At 63.7% G+C, this 17,569-nt stretch overlaps 1 protein-coding gene across 1 annotated transcript in view; it reads left to right on the forward strand.

Annotated features, from left to right (window-relative positions):
- Nucleotides 1–925: 925 nt before the first annotated feature.
- Nucleotides 926–17,569, forward strand: part of LOC141916271 (protein unc-13 homolog A-like) — a 39,217-nt gene continuing 22,573 nt past the window's right edge. Inside the window, exons 1-16 of the mRNA XM_074808606.1 lie at nt 926–1,037; nt 5,429–5,458; nt 5,842–5,941; nt 6,131–6,248; nt 6,438–6,561; nt 6,733–6,806; nt 6,900–6,954; nt 7,819–7,854; nt 8,438–8,648; nt 9,181–9,306; nt 10,775–11,350; nt 12,957–13,050; nt 14,113–14,162; nt 15,074–15,152; nt 16,831–16,902; nt 17,217–17,436. Coding sequence (XP_074664707.1) covers nt 1,016–1,037; nt 5,429–5,458; nt 5,842–5,941; nt 6,131–6,248; nt 6,438–6,561; nt 6,733–6,806; nt 6,900–6,954; nt 7,819–7,854; nt 8,438–8,648; nt 9,181–9,306; nt 10,775–11,350; nt 12,957–13,050; nt 14,113–14,162; nt 15,074–15,152; nt 16,831–16,902; nt 17,217–17,436 — 1,987 coding nt within the window. The 5' untranslated portion in view covers nt 926–1,015. The remainder of the gene's footprint in view (nt 1,038–5,428; nt 5,459–5,841; nt 5,942–6,130; nt 6,249–6,437; nt 6,562–6,732; nt 6,807–6,899; nt 6,955–7,818; nt 7,855–8,437; nt 8,649–9,180; nt 9,307–10,774; nt 11,351–12,956; nt 13,051–14,112; nt 14,163–15,073; nt 15,153–16,830; nt 16,903–17,216; nt 17,437–17,569) is intronic.

Below are 17,569 nucleotides of genomic sequence, written 5' to 3' on the forward strand. Positions count from 1 at the left end.
AGGGCCCTGCGCATGTTCCCTCGCTGCCCTGTGCCATCTTTTTGTCCTCTGGTGTTCCTGACCCCTCCTGGTCCCCGAAAGACGTGATGATCCCGGCGGGGTGGTGTGGTGCCACCCTTTGCTACAGGAGCACTGGGAGCAGCAGGGGGGAGAGTGAGTTCATCTCCTGGCTCCACAGCAAGAGGGGCGGCAGACGGGGACAGGCTCTGACGAAGCTCATGACCCCAGGTGATGGAGCTGGGGGCTCTGCTTTAACCCCCATGCGGGACCCCTCCCATGGGGGTCAGCGTCTGGAGCTGGGGTGCTGGTTCCTCCCTGGGGCCATGGAGCTTCTCCAGCCCTGAGCCAGGATCCGTGTGCCCAGATCCGAGCATCTCTATGGGATGTGACATTTGGAGGTGGAGAGGAGAGCGGGGACCTTCTTGGGGAAGGACGATGATAACTTACCCCCACCTGGTTCAACCCATCTCTGGACATGGCACACTGGCTGCCCGCTGTCCCCAGGGGCTGTGAGCCCCCTCCATGCCGGCCCCCGGGATGGGGGAAACGCTGCACTCTGAAACCACCCCCCCTCCTAGAACCGTGCAGGCAGGACAGAGCCCCCCCCCGAGATGTACAAACCAGGCGACACCCCCACGACAGACCCCCGGGGCTCCACCTTGGGGTGCAGTGTGGGCTGGACACGTCCCCCCTCCCGATGTCGGTAGGACACCATAAACCCCCACACTTGAGGCAGCCCCGCCCCCCCTTCCCCCAGGCAATGCGGAGGTGACAGACCCCCCCGGGGCTGCGCACAGCCGGGCTTTCCCCTGCCCAGCCCGACTCGCCCTCCCCACCCCTGGGTGCGGGGGCCGCGGGAGGGGGGGGGGCGGTGCCCGGCGGCCCCTTTAAGTCGGGGGCGGGGCGCGGCGCTGACGTCAGGCGCTGTCCCCGGTGCTGAACAAGATGGCGGCCCGATAGCAGCCGGGCGGCGGCAGCGCCCCCCGCGCCCCGCCCCGGCGCCGCCACCGGGACCATGTCGCTGCTCTGCGTCGGAGGTACCGGCCGGGGGGGGACACGCGGGGAGGGGGCGGCTGGGCCGGGTCGGGGGCGGGGGGGGGGGTACCGGGGGAGCAGTGAGCCGCGCCCCTCCCCCCGCGGCGGGCAGCGGGGCGCCCCGGGACTGGCGGAGATGGGGGGGGACACACGGGGACGGGGGGGACACGGGGGGGGGTGGTCGTGAGAACGGCTTCATTCACAAAAATCCGGCGCACGGATTTATGAATGAAGCGGCGGGGGCGCGCGCGCGGCGCCGGAGCCGGGAGTGGGGGTGGGGAAGCGAGGGGGGGTGGGGCGGGGCTGGGCGCACCCCGCCCGCCCAGGGGCCTCTCCCCGCTCCCTGCCCCCCCCCGCTCCCCCCGCACCCCCCCCAGCCTCTCCCGTCTGTCCCCCTCCGCCTTCCCGCCCCCCGGAGCCCCCTTCTGCCACCTCCCCCCTCCCCCATCTCTCCCATCCCCCCCTCAAGCGCAGACCCCCACGTGCGCACCCCCCGAACACCCCCCCCCCCGGCTCTCCCCAGATACCCCACACCCCAAGCACCCCCCCATCTATCCCCAAGCCCCCCCGCGCTGCAGACACAGCCCCCCCTTCCCAAACACCCCCCACCCTAAACATGCGCCATACACCCCCCTAACGCCCCCACCCCCCCAATTCCCACCACCGAAGCATCCCCCGCCCCAAACACCCCCCCCACCCCCAGACATCATCTATCCCCAAGCACCTCCACATTCCCACCCCCCAACAAACCCCATACACCCCCTAATCCCCCTATTCCCAACCCCCCCGCAAACCCCCTAAATACCCCCCCAAATCACCCCCCCCCCGCCCCCCGTGCCCCTGCAGGCGTTGCCCCACCTCAGGCCCGGTGATGCTGGGGGGGTGCGGGCGGGCGGGAGGGTCAGGGCAGGAGCGTGTTGGTTTAGGGGTCACCCCATACTGGGAGGAACTGGGGGGAGCACACAGGCGGGGGGTCCCCGCACCCCACCATGCTGAGACCTGCCCCACTCAGTGCGCAGATGAATCCTGCAGGCTCAGGCTCGGCCTCAGGCTCTGACTCTGGATTGAGCGCTCAGTCTGGGGAAGTCGAAGTCGGGGGGGGGGTCCCTTCCCCCCCTCCCCAGGCCCTGCAGCACCCCCCGCGGAGGGGGTGGCACCTGGGGGTGTCGGGGTGGCGAATGGAGGTGCTGGGAACAAGGGGGGGCACAGGGTGGCTGGGATTCCCCCACCAGTGTTCCCTCCCTGGGGGAAACCAGGAGGAAAATGGGGGCTCCCCCACTGCTGCCTGGGCTCAGTGGGACGGGGGGGCCGTGCCCCTCCCACCCCCCTGCCACGTCTTTGTCACTTCGGTGCTGTCACAGCAGCGTGTGGGGGGCGGCTGCCGGGGGGGCTGGGAGCCTGCCACAGCCAGCGTGTCCCCCAGCCAGCCCCAGATTTGGGGTGTCTCCCCCTCCGGCGGGCGGAGAGGGGGGGGCGCGTCTTTAGTGCCGTTTAAGGGACTGTCACACGCGGTGACACCCTCCGCAGAGCCGGGGGTGGATGGTGAGAAACGGCTCCCAGGGGGTTCGGGCTTCCCCCACCACCCTGTCACCGCTCGCTGGGGGCAGCTGGTTTTGTCACCCGATTTTTGGGCTCGCGGGGGGGAGGTGCCACCCCAGAGGCTCCCCCCGCCCCTCCTGGGGGGCCGGGGCCCCAAGGACTTCGTGTGGGGGGGATGCGCCAGGGTGATGGGCACCAGGGAGGTGTGGGGTGAGCAGGGACAGGGGTGCGTGGCTGGGAGGGGGGTGTCCGAAATGGTGCGAGACAGACGGACAGATGGACGGGCGGGTGGATGGGCATCCGGAGGGACAGATGGAGAGACGGACAGACAGATGGGTGGAGGGTGGGGAGATGTGAGCAGGTAGACAGAGGGGTGGGTGGGTGAATGGATGGAGGGAGGGAGGGAGGGATGGATGGATGGATGGATGGAAGGAGGGACGGACAGATGGAGGGGAGGGGGTGGATGGAGAGAGAGGTGAGTGGATGGATGGTCAAAGGATGGACAGAGAGATGGGTGGGTGGATGGACAGAAGGGATGGATGGAGGGAGGGAGGGAGGGATGGATGGATGGACGGATGGACGGATGGACAGACAGGTAGGTGAATGGATGGAGGGACAGAGGGATGGGCAGACAGACAGACCTGCTGCAGGATGCCTACAGCCCAGCCTGGTTTTTACGCCACTGCCAGTCCCATCCCCCACCAGCTGCCTCCTGCCTCAGTTTCCCCCACAGGCCAAGCCCCACCGAGAGGAGGTTGGTTCCAGCCTATTGTGGGGGTACCCAGCTCCCATGGGGGGGTCCTGCTCTCCCCAGCAACTTGTCTGGGGGCTCCGGTTGAATTTAGCCCAAGGGTGGCACCCCAGGACCCACCACCCTTGCGCCAGCTTGGGGGACCCGTTGGCGGGCAGGGGGGTGGCCCAGCCCGCTTGGGGCCATCAGCTGCAGATGGTGGCAGCAGGACTTCTCCCCGGCAGTAGATGACAGCCAGGAGAGCCACGTGTTCCTTGGGCAATTGTCTGTTCCTGTCAGCTCGGGTATTTTTGGAGCTTTTCCTTCCTCTGCTCTCCCGTTTCGGAGGCAGCAGCTGGTGGAGAGCGGTCGGCCCCGGCAGGTGCGTCTGGGTCCGGGGCAAGGGCGAGCTCCCACGCCGGGGGTCCCTCTGCAGCTCCAAGCATGTGCCCTGGGCAGGTCCTGGTACCAAGTACTGTATTCTAATATAATAATAACAACAACAATAACAACAATAATATTAATAATAAAATCATACATATAATATAAAACAATACATTATTTATAATACATACAAATCTATATAATATTATAATACACAGTGATGCTGGCCAGCCCCACGCAGCCCCCCAGGCTCCCAACCTGGTGACACAAGGGGATCTTTGGGACCCCAGAGCCTTGTGCCTTGCCTAGAACCAACCCTCCCCACAGGAATCATCCCTGAGCGAAGCCGCAGCTCCCAGAGTCCTGTGATTCCCTGGGAATACGGCCGCCAGTGATGCGGCTGGCGACCTTCCTTCGGGCAAAGAGCCGCCTGACGCCTGGCCTGCTCAGTGCCACGGGACAGGCGGCCGAGCCGAAGGATCCCCAATTGTTTCCGGAGCTGAGGCTGAGCCAACAATTCCCCCGTGCCTCAGTTTCCTCAGAGGTACCCTGGGGCCAGGCGGGGCCTGCTCGTGCCACGTTGACTCCGCAGAACCTTGCTGGGCACGTGGAGCTGGTGACAGCCCCGCGGCCCCTCCACCGCTGGCGGCGGGTGCTAAGTGGCTGGTGAGTGCCACGTCTCTGAAATCAAATTACCTTTGATATCGCCAGGGCTATTTTAATCTCTCCTCGGTCACGTTGGTCCTCCACCCGCTGGCACCCGCGTCATTTAAGCATTATTCGGGTGCTGTGTCATTCCCTCCCTGCCATGTCCCCTCCTGTGAGCCCTGAGGACACCCCTCGCCCCCACCACCCCCTGGCATCGGCAGCCTTGGTACCTGGCTCTGCCCAGCTGCCTGTTTGCCCCCCCACTGCAGGCAAAACCTGGGTACCAACCCCCCCTGCACGTCCTGCTCGCAGCACTGGTGGGGGGATCAGCCAGAATCGGGAGTGTTTGTTCCTGTGGTGCTGAGCAGGATCCGGCCCAGATGCAACCACCCCCCCGCATGCAATCAGCCAGTTGCGGGGGGGTCTCCAATGGGCAGGATGGGAACCAGCTCCTTGGCACCCCCGAGAGGGGGACAGGGCTGGGGTGCAGTGGGGGGCATTTTGGGGCTCCCTGCTGCAGTGGAGTTGGGGGGAGGATGTCCACCACCCTGTAGGGCAGGGAGGGTCACAGCCCCCCCATTTCCTCTACAAAATCTGGGTCAACGGTTTGGGAGACAACGAGAGCCTTAACCCTGGCCCTGCTGGGCTGGTGCCCCATGGCAGGGACCGGAGCTGTGGGAGGGTTCCCCCAAACACCCCCTTTCCCCTGGGATGTGTATGGTAACATCTGAATTTCGAATTGGGGGGGGCGAGGGGAGTTAAACACCTCAACAGATGGAGGCTGGTTGTTTGGGGTTGCAAGGAGATGTTTCAAGTTGTCCCAAACTGGCAGGTTTTTCGGGGGGGCCTTTGCTCCCCTCCGGTGTCCACCTCCAGCTCATGCCTGATCCCCTTCCATCATGCCTGGCATTGGGGACTCCTGATTTACACCAGCAGGAGAGATCCCACCACCTTTCCCCACCTTGCAGACAGGGGTGGGGGGGGTGGCCAGGTCTGGGGTGCTCTCACCCCCTTGGCACCCTGGTGGGGGTCCCCAGCCCCCTGCACGGGGTTCTCAGGCTGAATCTCTTCCCTCCCTCTCTGTCCCCGCAGTTAAAAAGGCCAAGTTCGACGGGCCCCAAGGTGAGTGTCCCCCCACCTGCCTGCCTTCCTGGGGGGAGCGTGGGGCTCGGGGCTCAGCTCTTGGGCTTGTCGGGTGTGGCAGGATCAGAGGAAGGGCTGGGGGGTGGCAAGGGGACCCCAGGATCAGCCTCAGCTCTGGAGGCATCATTTGGCAAATGTGGGGGGAGCACACGCAGAGATGGGGATGCCCTGGACAGGATGGGGGCGCACAGACAAGCCACCTGGCAGTGGTAGGGTCCATCCTGCCTGGCTGACTGGGGCTGGGGTGCTGAGGACAGTGTAGGGGGACCCCATGGGAGGTGGCAGTGGGGGGTGTCTGGGGGGTGGAGGCATGGCTGGGAGGACGCTCTGGGGGCCATTTCACCCTCCGCTTGCTCCCACAGAGAAATTTAACACCTACGTGACACTGAAGGTGCAAAATGTCAAGAGCACAACCATCGCGGTGCGGGGCAACCTGCCCTCCTGGGAGCAGGACTTCATGTTGTGAGTGTCCCCCACCCCTGCCGCTCCCCCCGACCCCCCTGTCAGGGGGAGGTTGCCCATTACCAGTGCTCCCTCTGACCCCAGCCCTGGGGGGCTCCCCTGAGTCCTGGGGCCGAGGTGGCCCAGGCAGAGGCTGGGGTGGCCCCTGGGGGGCTGCTGGGTGACCTGATGCCTCCCCCCTCTCCCCAGCGAGATCAACCGGCTCGACCTGGGCCTGACGGTGGAGGTGTGGAACAAGGGGCTCATCTGGGACACCATGGTGGGGACGGTGTGGATCCCCCTCCGGACTATCCGGCAGTCCAATGAGGTAGGGAGCCAGGCACCCCCATCCGCCCGCCGGACCCTAAGGGACATGTAGCCACCCCCGTGGCTGTCCTTTGTGGGGGGGCAGAGCCTTCCCTGTCCCTGCTTGGGGCCAGATCCTGTGTGCGTGGGGTGTGGGGCTGGGGAAGGGGGGTCCCTGGCAGCTCTCCTCACCCCCATTTTCGCCCCACAGGAGGGCCCTGGGGAATGGCTCACGCTCGACTCCCAGGTCATCATGACCGACAACGAGATTTCAGGCACCAAGGACCCCACTTTCCACCGTATCCTCCTTGACACCCGCTTTGAGCTGCCGCTGGGTGGGTACTTGTCCCCAGGCACTCCAGGAGAGGGGTGCATCCATCGTTGCCCGCAGCTCCTGGGATGCTCATGGGCCTTGGGGCTGGGGCTGTGATCCTGTAGCCCCAGAAGCTGGGGGGCTCTTTTGAGGGGGCTGATCTGTGCACCAATCGTGGTCTTTGCCCTTGCAGATATCCCCGAGGAGGAGGCCAGGTACTGGGCCAAGAAGCTGGAGCAGCTCAATGCCATGCGGGACCAGGATGATGTAAGTCTGTGCAGAATCAGGCCCTGGGAGAGGGCTGGGCAGGGAGCAGCAGTGCTGCGAGGGGGCAGCCCTCACCGGCCTGTCTCTCCCCAGTATGCCTTCCAGGAGGAGCAGGAAAAGCCTCTGCCCGTTCACAGCTCCCAGTGCTGTAAGTGCTGCCCTGCCCCTGCCCCGCTGCAGGACCCCCCCCACTGCCCTGTCCCCCAGCAAACTGCACTGGGGATGCGCGGGAGCGGGGGCCGTGCCTGACTTGGGGCGCTGGACCCCAACCTAAGTGGAGCTCAACCTCACCCCACACCCCGTCCCCGTTCCCATCCTCCCTGCCGTGTCTGCCAGTGTTTCTCTGCCGTCTCCCTGCCCCACAGTGTGTGAGCTCTCCTGGGGGGCTGAGTCGTAGGGGAGAGGGGTGGGGGGGGGGCATGGCAATGGGAGTGGGGAGGATGGTCCCCCGGGGAGCCTGGGCGAGGGGCAGCGAGGCTGGCGAGGGGGCTCCTCGGGGGGGGCACTGGCAGAGGAGTCTGGGGGATGGGGAATGACAGCTCGGTTTGTCCCAACTTTGCCTCAGTTTCCCCTTCTGTAACCACGCCGGGGCCACGCACAGCCTGCACTGTCCCAGGCACAGCTCAGTGCCTCTGTTCTGAGCCCCAGGCCCTGTCCCCTGTGCAGTTCAGTGCCACTGTGCCCAGCCCTAGGTACTGTCCCCAGCCTGGCTTGGTGTCACCATGGCCAGGCCTGGGCACTGTCCCCAGTGCTCTTCAGTGCCACTGTGCCTACCCCTAGGCCCCATCCCCATCCCATCTCGGAACTGCATTGCCCAGCCCCTGTCCCCACCCGGCACAGCTCAGTGCCAGTGTGCCCCGTCCTGGGTGCTGTCCCCATCCCATCTTGGGGCACTGTCCCCAGTCCAGCTCAGTACCACTGTTCCTGGGAGATGCTGGTTCCTCCCAGCCAGCTCCTGCTGCTGTCCCAGAGCTGCCTCCATCCTTATTGTCTCTGCCCCTTTTTTTTGTAGGCAACTGGAATTATTTTGGCTGGGGAGAACAGCAGAGTAAGTATCCTGTCCCCTCCTCTCCTCCCAGCCTGGCAGTCCCCAGCGCATCCCCCTTCGCCGTGCTGTAGCCTTGCCCAGGGCTCAGGGGACCTGGAGCTCAGGTCCAGGCTGCGGCCTCATGCTGTGGCCCTGTGCTGGGTGAGGACGGAGGCACCAAGCGCCCTGTCCTGTGCAGGACTGTCCCCACAGGCTGTCGGGGATGTGGCACCATGAGGCTCTGTGCCCTCGGGGTGCCCGGTGGCAAGGAGCAGCTCAGGCTTTGCCTCTGTGGTGGGACATTGATGGGGCAGAGGGAGGGTCCCTGCACCCTGTCCTCCTCTTCCCCCCGTCTGTATATCCCATGTCCCCCTTCCGCCCTCCTCTCATACCCCAAACCCCCTTTCTGCAGAGGGGAGCACGTGCAGCTTGCCCCTCACCCCTTCCTGGGTCCATCCCGGTCCATCTCCCCAGCACGATCCCCCAGTGGTGGGGACATGGTGGCAGTAGCAAGGTTGTGCTGGGCACGGGGTAGATTTGGGGCGTCCCTGGCCACAAGAGCCATGGGGCTGTCCCCTATCCCACTCACTGCGGCCCCTTGCAGACGATGACCCTGACAGCACGGTGGATGACCGGGACAGTGATTACCGCAGCGAGACCAGCAACAGCATCCCGCCGCCGTACTACACCACCTCCCAGCCCAACGCCTCCGTCCACCAGTACCCCATGAGGCACCAGCAGCAGAGCTCCCGCGACTCCTACACCGACTCCATGCAGAGCTACGAGATGGACTACTCAGACCAGCGTCCCATCAGGTAGTGTTGGCACTGCCAGCTCATCCCCAAGACCTGCTCTCTCAATCCCCTCTCCACAGGTGGCAGAGGCCAGCGGGTCCCCCGGGGTGACGCTAGGGACGGCGCTTCTAGGGCGGTGGGTGACAGAGGGAAGGATGTTGAGGCGAGGAAGAGGGGGATGGTGCTGGCCCCAAGCCTTTCCTTCTCACTGGAAAGTTTTCAAGCTCTTTGGGTCACCACGCTGCTCTGTCCTCGTGGGGCTTTGGGACCCCTAAGCTCTGGCTGTCCTTGCTGGGAGCTGAGCTAGTGGCTGGGGACGCAGACGTGGCTGCAGGCAGAGCCGCAGGCAGGGACACCTGCCCGGCCCTCTGTCCCTGCGGTCGCAGCACAGCCCCGTTCCTCGCCAGCATCCAGCCCAAGGTGCCAGCCCCGTCCAGCCAGACAGAGCCTCCCTGCCGGTGTCCCCACGGCGGCAGGGGATGCCGGGGCGCGGCGGGTGGCAGTGGCGTGGTGCCCGGAACCTTGCTGATCATCTTCCTCTCCTCCCCGGCAGACGCTATGGTAGTGTAGACTCTGCCGCAAACGGACGCAGCGACGCTGAGTCCGCTTCCGAGTCGAGCAGGCGGACCAGCCGCCAGCCTTCCCTTGAGAGCAGGCGGTCCCTAGACCTATCGGATAGGTGGGTCGCTACCTCGTCGCGTGCCGTGTGCCGTCGCAGAGTGCTGTGGTCGGTCCTTGCAGCCGTGGTGAGGCCAACACCAGTCCCGGCAAGGGTGGCCTCGTGCCGCCGCAGGGTGCCCCTCTCCCCGCCCCGGACCGCCTTGCAGGGGAGCAGCGTTGGGATGCTCCAGGCGTCTCTCGGCCCCGTGGTTTCCCTTCTTGTCGCTGCACCCTAGTTCGTGGGGGGGATGCCCCAGCACCCGGGTCCCGCTCGCCGGCACAGTGACCGTCTAGCAGCACTGCTGCCTGTTCCCTCTCATGCCAGCGGGTGTGGGAGCTGGGGCCTCGGGGACTCAGATGCCACCCTCTGTTTCTGGTCACCTCCCAGGGAGAACCTGGCTGGGCAAAAGCTTTGCGCAGTGATTTGGGACCCTCACGATGTGCCGAGGGCCCCTGTCCCAGCTCTGGCCAGGATCAGGCCAGGGAGGTGAGGGGTTTCCAGGCATGAGCTGTGTCGCCTGCACCCCTGTGCCACAAGTCCCCCTTCCCAGGGTACCTGGATGATGCCAGGACCCCTCCCTGCTGGGACCAGCCTGGGCATCCCCCAGCACCCTCCTCCCTGCGGTGTCCCCTGGCTCCCCACCGCCTGGCCCAGCCACTCTGGGCCCAGGGCTCTGCCCATCCTGTCCCTTGTCCTCTTTCCCGCTTGCCCACCCCTGAGCCCTGGCTGCCGGTGCTGGAGACGTGGTGTCGGCCTCTTCCTAGGCGTGTCCCTGTCCTGTCTGCATGTTTGCTTATGTGAGCTCTCCCCACGGAGCCCCGCGGCCGCCCTGTCCCCGGCAGCCTCCTGGGATGCAGGGAGCCCCTCTGAGCTGCTGCTCCCCCAGGTGCAGGCGGCCGTGAGAGGGGAATGCTGGAAGGGCTGGGGGCCGGTGGGGTGGATGGGGCGGTGGGAAGGGGTCTGGCCTGTCAGGAAGAGTGGAGAGGGAACCCCCAAGTAGGGGTGATGGGGTTGAGGGGGTGTCTGTGGAGAGGGGGTGCCTGGGAGGTCTACAGGGAGCGCTGGGATGTCAGAGTAGAGGTTGGGTGACAGGTCTGTGGGCTGGGGGCAGGATGGGGTGTCTGGCCAAAGCAGGAGGCAGGATCTGGCTGGGGGTGCTGCCTGGCTGCACTCTGCTCCCACCACTGGCAGGAGTGAGCCAAGGGGACAGACACCATCCCCCCTGTCCCCATGCTCAGCCCAGGCGCAGGCAGGAAGGTCAGACCCCTGAGAGTGCCCCAGCCTGGGGATCTAGTCCCAGCCCACGGAGTCTCCTGGGTCTGCGCCTTCAAGTCCCAGGATGAGGAGCCTGTGCCCCGGGGGGAGCTGCACATCCTCCCACCCGCGGTGCAGGGACCCCGGGGCTCTCGCTGGGGCGGCACAGGGCAGGTGAGGCTGCGGCGTGGACCCACGGGAGCCCTGTCCTTGTCTCCCCTCGGCCCCGCAGCCCCACAGGGAGCAGCCGCTATGCCTCGTCGGCCGAGCTGAGCCAGGGCAGCTCCCAGCTGAGCGAGGACTTTGAGAACGAGAGCCTCCGAGACTCGGAGCTGGATGAGCGGGACGGCGACTCCTACCACTCCTGCCACAGCTCCGTCAGCTACCGCAAAGACTCGCCCCGCTGGGAGGAGGAGGACGATGACCTGTATCTGGAGGAGGAGGAAGAGGAGGAGGAAGAGTTCAATGAGGACTACAGCGAGAACGAGGAAGGCTACCCCAAGGAGGAGGAGGAGGACCTGCGGGAGCAGGGCACTTATGAAACCCCAGAGCATGATGCCTACCCCCCACCACAGAAACCCCCCGGGCAGCAGCAGCAACAGGCCCCACAGCAGCAGCAGCAACCCCAGCTGGTCCCACAGCTGAAGCCGCAGCAGCAGGAGAGGAAGGAGGAGAGGAAGGAGGAGAGGAAGGAGGAGAGGGACACCTCTGCCCCCCAGGAAACCCCAGAGGCCCTCCAGGCCCAGCCAGGAGTGGATGAAGCTCCCCTGCAAGAGGCGGCCCCCGAGCCCCTGAAACCTGCTGAGAGGTAGGAGGGGGATGTTTACCTGCAGCATCCTTGGGATGGCACCGTGCCTGGTGACACTGGGGGTCCTCTGGAGGCGGCCCGGAGCTGGTGCTGGTGCTGCGGTGCCAAGGGGCAGCACCACAGACCTTCTGTGGTGTCTGGGGCTTTTCCAGGTGCCTGAGGCATTGAGGTGGGGGAAGCCCACCTTGTGCCACCCCGGCGAGGGTCAGCCCCGTCGGGACACTGCCCTGGCCCAGCCACCGGTGCCACGCTAAGCAGGGGCAGAGCTCAAGGTGTTTGAGATCCTGCCAGGGCTACCGGGGGTGCAGGTTTATAACCTGGGACAAACCTGGGGATGGGGGAAGTCGGGGTTTGGGGCAGTGATTCCTCTCCTCTGGCTCAAGCTACTGACTCCCTGGATGGAGGGGGTACCCCGGAGCTCGGCACAGTCAGAGGAGGAAATTTCCTTCACAGGAGTCAATCCTTTCCCTAGGCCACTGGTAAAAGCTTGCCCGTAGCCTCCTGTGATGTACAGATGAACTATTTGGTGGCCACATCCCTTGTACAGCACGTGAATGATTCTTATATTGGTCTCTGCCTTTAATTACTGACAACGTCCATTTTTCCATGGTTTGGTGAGCGCCATCACTCTGCACAGAGGGGAAGTGTGATGGGCTTTTTCAGTCTTTTATTTAGTTTAAATTCTAGACCAGAGCTGGGGAATCTCTAATTTAAAAGAATGTTAATGAGTTTTTTCTTAAAAAATTACGTATTTAGGCCCAAGGACTGACTAGAGTCCCGGTGAAGGTGGCCTTAGTTCACGTCTGACTGCAGTGCCTGTTCTCTGGGCAGGGGGCTTGGAGGGTCCTGCGCTGGGCACTGGAGACCATGGATCAGCACTGAGGACCCCAGATTAGTGCCGAGGACCATAGATTAGCACTGAGGACTACATGTTAGCACAGGCAAGGCCTCACAGGGCCAGTTTGGGCAGGTTTGTCTCCTGAGCTCCCCACAGCCTTGTCCCAGCCCAGTTCTGGGCACCCATCTCCAGTGTCACATCATACCAGGCTCTCCAGGAGGTTGGGATATTTGGAGGATTTATTGTCTTTTCTTCCATGTCTTGATTTTGCAAGAGGGGAGGAAAAAACCCACCACAACCAGCATGTCCAGGCTGGTGGGTCCTCCTGGGCTTGGAGCCACTGGGGTGTTAAAAGCTCTTGACCCCAGGAGGTCCCAGCATGTTGGGAAGCGGCAGAGGACATCCTGCTGGGGAGATGAGGGGTGAAGGGTGTTTAATCTACGTACTTGTGTCACCAGCAGCCCCCTGGCCTGTTGCTCCTGGAGGGATCCCTCCGTGTCACTTGGGTGCCCAGGGCGGAGTCTCCCCAGGGAGGGGGAACTCCTGGCTTCTCCCCATTGCTCTGCCTTGACTGTGCTGCCCTTTCAGCAGGACTTGCTACCTTTTTAGAGTCCTTCCTAGTAGCAAGAGGGGATTTTTGCCATGGCCACAATGGCTCAAGGCCCATCAGGATCCCTAAATTGCAGCCTCAGTCCTGCCTGGGGTGTGGGGGCTGACCCCCCTCCCCGGTGCTGTGCTGGGAAGTGAGCAAGGTGTGTGTACTTGCAGGGAGCAGGCAGAGGCGGAGGTGCAGGACCCCAAGACACGAGCCAAAGCCAACTGGCTGAGAGCCTTCAACAAGGTCTGCATGCAGCTGCAGGAGGTGAGCAACCCCGCAGCCGGGTCCCAGCACCGGCTGGGTGCTAGGCTGGGGGCATGGCCCCTTCCTGCACCCGGGCATCTTCCAGACACGTCCGCTCCCCGATCCCCTGGACATCCCATACCCTGAGGGCAGTGGGGACCTGGGGGACCCCCACGGTGGTGGCCCTGCAACCCCATTCACACCAAGTGGGACCCCCACGAGGGGCAGGGAGTGCTGAGGACCTTCCCCTGGTGTGTGCTGCATGCAGTGTGCTGGTGTGAGCCTCTCCGCCCTCTCCCCTGTATTGAGTTGACAATTTTTTGTTCTGTTTTTAGACTCCATCCTCCATCTTTTCTTTTTGTTTTGGTTCTGGATTCGCCCCCTGGGTCTTCGATCCCCCTCCCCACCGCTTCTCTTTTCAGTTGTCCACCACCATGGCCCTTGCACCCGCGTCTCCCCTTCCTGCAGGGAAGGGGTGTAGCCTGCCTGCAGGTAAGCATGTCCAACAGGAACGACCCAGCAATGTGTGTGCCTTCTGTGTGTGTGTGTGTGCAGGGATTGCCCCCTCAGGGAGGTGTAATTGGCTCTTTCCTCCCTTCTCCCCCAAAATAATCCCCTCCCTTCCAGGGAGGTGGCACTGCGGGATGGTCCCTGCACACACCCCATCCCCAGTGTGCTCTGCCTTTCCCCTGCACTTCTCTCCAACTGGCTGTGGGTCCATGCAGACCTGCTGAGCCTTTCTAATGATGCTCCTCCGGTCCCCCAAACCCTACGTTTTTGCACGGTGCAGCCATCCCCACTCCTTTGCCAGCCGGAGCCCCTCTGCTGAAGCCTGCCCACCACTTGCCCACCTCAGCCTCTTGAAGATATTTTATTCCCAGTGCAAGCTCTTTGCTGGGAAGAGCCCCATTGTTTTAGGAACACGCTTTTCTCTGCTCACCCTGTAAACCCTTGACGTGCTTGCCCAGTGCTGCGGGCGCTGGCCAGACGCTCAGCTGCCAGCAATGCCGAGCCCCGGGGAGGGCTGCCACGCGTGCCGGGGGCTCAGTGCCGTGCCCGTGACAGTTGCCCCTCGTCTTGCAGGCCCGCGGGGAAGGTGATGGAGAAGCTAAATCCCTGTGGTTCAAAGGCGGGTGAGTATGTGGGGGAGCTGGAACTTTCTGTCCCCTTGGGCTTTCACGGGCTTTCTCCCCTGCTCATTAGGATGTGATTAATGAGCTTGTTGGGGGGATGGCATGGGGAAGAGTTGGCCAAGCTGTGGGCGTGTGGGGGGCCAGATTTTTGGGCTGAATGCTGGTCGCTCGGTGCTGTTGGAGGAGCCAGCAGAGATGCCACTGCTCCGTGTCCCTGAGAGCTGCTGCCGAGGGGGAGAGCAAGGAGGTGAGTGGTTTGGGATGGCTCCAAGCTGGGGTGGCAGCTCCCACTTCTCTCCTGCCATCTGGGGCTCGAGTGGTGCCATGAGGAACCTTGAACCTCTCACCTGGATGGGCTGTGGGTCTCGCCCCCCTCTCGCCCTCGCAGATGGCCCTGCTGCTGACCCATGCAGAACCTGGCAGGTTTCCTTGAGAACCCACCAGATCATGCTGGGGTTTTCTTGTAGACAGGGCCGGAGGCTGCAAAGTGGCATTTCAGCCTGAGCCGCGCTGCCTTGGTTTCTCTCGCAGCAGAATGGCTCGGGGCTCACCTTTGCTGTCCCAGAGGGAAACCCCAGGGCTCCCACTCCATGCTGCAAAGCCAAAGCTAACTAAGCCAAACGGGTTATATTTTTCCTGCATTTCACTGTCACACCACTGAAGCAAAACATCTTCACATGGGGAAAATCAGTTTTCTGCCAGAATCCCCTTCCCCCCCAGTTTTTTAGTCTGGTGAGCCCTGCCCCAGCTGGGGTATTGGTGGGGATGGGGGTCCCACAGGTGTGTCCCAGGCCACCCGGGGGTTGCTCTGCAGTCCTGTCCACCAAGTCCCAAGCGAACATGGGGCAATAGCAGGGGCCCCCTTCCTGTCTCAGTTTCCCCTTCCCCGCTGACTCTCGTCTCTCTTGCAGGCCTGGTGGCGGGCTGATCATTATAGACAGCATGCCGGACATACGCAAGCGAAAACCCATCCCCTTAGTTAGCGATTTGGTGAGGTTCCTCCTAACGCCTTGCACCACACAGCTGCCGGCTTCGCTCCTGCTGCGCCCCGCTGGACTGCGCCGCCTGCCCTGGCCGGCGCTTGCCGGGCGCCCGTGCCCCGCTCCCCAGCCACCTCTAACATGGCTTGTGTTTTCTGTTTTCTTTTCTCCGGCCTGGCTTGGCCGTCCCTGGCGGCAGGGGGGCGGCAGTAAGGTTTCTGCGCTGCATTAACAGCATGCCCGACATTAAGCCTGGACGCAAATCTCTCCCTCTAGTCAGCGATCTGGTGAGCGCGGTCCGAGGGGTTAAAGAGAGAGCACCCTTGGGTGCTGGTGGCCAGCCCTGCCCAGCCTCCTCCAGCCCCACTGGTGGGGGGCGGGGGTGTCCCAGGCTGTTTTGGGGGTCTCCTGGCCCTGGCCCTTGCAGTGGGGAGCTGTGAGGATGGCACAGCTGGGCTCTCCCCACCTGAGGGTGCTTCTCTTTAACGGAGATCCAGGGCCCTGTCCCTACACCAAGCATCCGTCCAAGGCTTCCGAGGGCTGCGTCTGATTTCCCATTTTTCTACCAGTGCTGTGTCCCCGGTCCCTTGCTGTCCCACCTGCCATAGGCTCCCTGCAGCTTGGACCGTGCTGGTGCTGGGCGGATAGACTCATGTGCCAGAGGAGGGGCAGTGCTGGCTTTTCTGAGCTGCACAGACCCTCTACTTCTGTCCCCACCATTGTCACGCTGTGCCACTACAGCCCAGTCCCCATGCTGGGGTCCCATCCTGCCCCCGGGCTGTAATGCACAGGCTCACTCTGCTGTCACACCCTTGGTGATCAGAGACAGCAACTTTGGAAAGCAGACACCCTTTTCACCCAGAATTAGGTGTCCTTCACCTCCTTCCCCCTCTCTTTACACCTTGCCATCTCCTCATTGTGCCCTCCCCAGGGTGCCTCTGTCCTGTCCCCAACCTGCCTGCCCTCTCCCATCCCGCTGCCCCCCTCGCTGCCCCTCACCCCAGTGCCCTCCACCCCCCAGTCCGCTCGGGCAGCCACTGACGCTTCTGCACTGTGCTGTGTCGGTGTCGGGGTTTCGGGGGGTTGGGTTGTGGGTGGTGATGGGGTGGGCAGAGTGCAGGGGGTCAGGTGGGGCTGCTGCCTTTCCCTGCTGGGATTTGGCAGGCTGCAGCCTGTGCTGTGGCTTGGGGTGGGAAACGCCCCCCGGGACCGGCCCAGTGCTGGGTGAGGGGTTGGTGTTGCCCCAATTCCCGCTGGTTCCGGCAGGGAAGGGGTCAGGACTTGATCTGCCGTGAGGTGGCTTGTACTAACGGCCTTTTCTTCCCCCTCTCGCTGGCCCTGGTTGCCTGCAGGCAATGGTAAGTGCCCCCCCCCCCCCCCCCCCCCCCCAATCTCCCCAGGGTCTCAGACACACATTGAGAGGTTCTGCCCTGTTGGGGCTGAACTGGGAATGCTGTGGGCTGCTGAACTGGTTCCAGTCCCACTGCACAGCAGGGTGGCATCACTGCCACAGTGCTGACATAACTGGGAGCTGGGCTGTCCCCACTGCCAGCCCATGCAGCTAGCACCCCTCCCCGCCTGGAGTGGGGGTCTGTCCCAGGTGTTTTACAGTCAGTGGGACCCCAGAGGAGTGTGGGAGGGACACCCCATACTCTGCTGGATCTGGGAACTGTGTTTCTTTCCCACAGTCCCTGGTCCAGTCCAGGAAAGCAGGAATCACATCCGCGCTGGCCTCGAGCACCTTGAACAATGAGGAGCTGGTAGGTGCTGAGGTTGTCCGGGTGGTCATGGTGGGAGGGCTGAGCCCTAGCCGGGCGGGCCAGCAATGGAGATGTGGTGTCTGTGCTACACCAGCATCCTCCTCTGGTGCTGCCAAAGCAGCCAGTGTGCTCATGGCTGCACCTGGGGATGGTGGTGTTTGTCCTTTGCCCTGTTCTCTGCCCTGTTTGTCTGCACCCAGCAGTGGCACTGCACATGGCCCAGGACCTGTGGGTGCGTTTGCACCCTGCTGCATGGCCCAGCCACTCTACACTGCCTGAGGTTTTCTCCCCCTCTCTCTTCTGTCCTTGCACAGAAAAACCATGTTTACAAGAAGACCCTGCAAGCCTTAGTGTACCCCATCTCCTGCACAACACCCCACAACTTTGAGGTGTGGACAGCCACCACCCCCACCTACTGCTATGAGTGTGAGGGGCTGCTCTGGGGCATCGCCCGGCAGGGCATGCGCTGCGCCGAGTGTGGCGTCAAGTGTCACGAGAAGTGCCAGGACCTGCTCAATGCCGACTGCCTGCAGAGTAAGGAGCCATCGCCTGCAGCCTCATCCCTTCCCACTTTGGAGAGGGAGAAGGGGGTGGCCAGGGAGAGCTGGACCTCTGCCTCGTGCATGGGGGAAGTGGTGAGCGGGCAGATCTGTCCTGGGCAGGGTGT

The sequence above is a fragment of the Strix aluco genome, chromosome 29, assembly GCF_031877795.1.
Source record: "Strix aluco isolate bStrAlu1 chromosome 29, bStrAlu1.hap1, whole genome shotgun sequence".
NCBI classification, from domain to species: domain Eukaryota; kingdom Metazoa; phylum Chordata; class Aves; order Strigiformes; family Strigidae; genus Strix; species Strix aluco.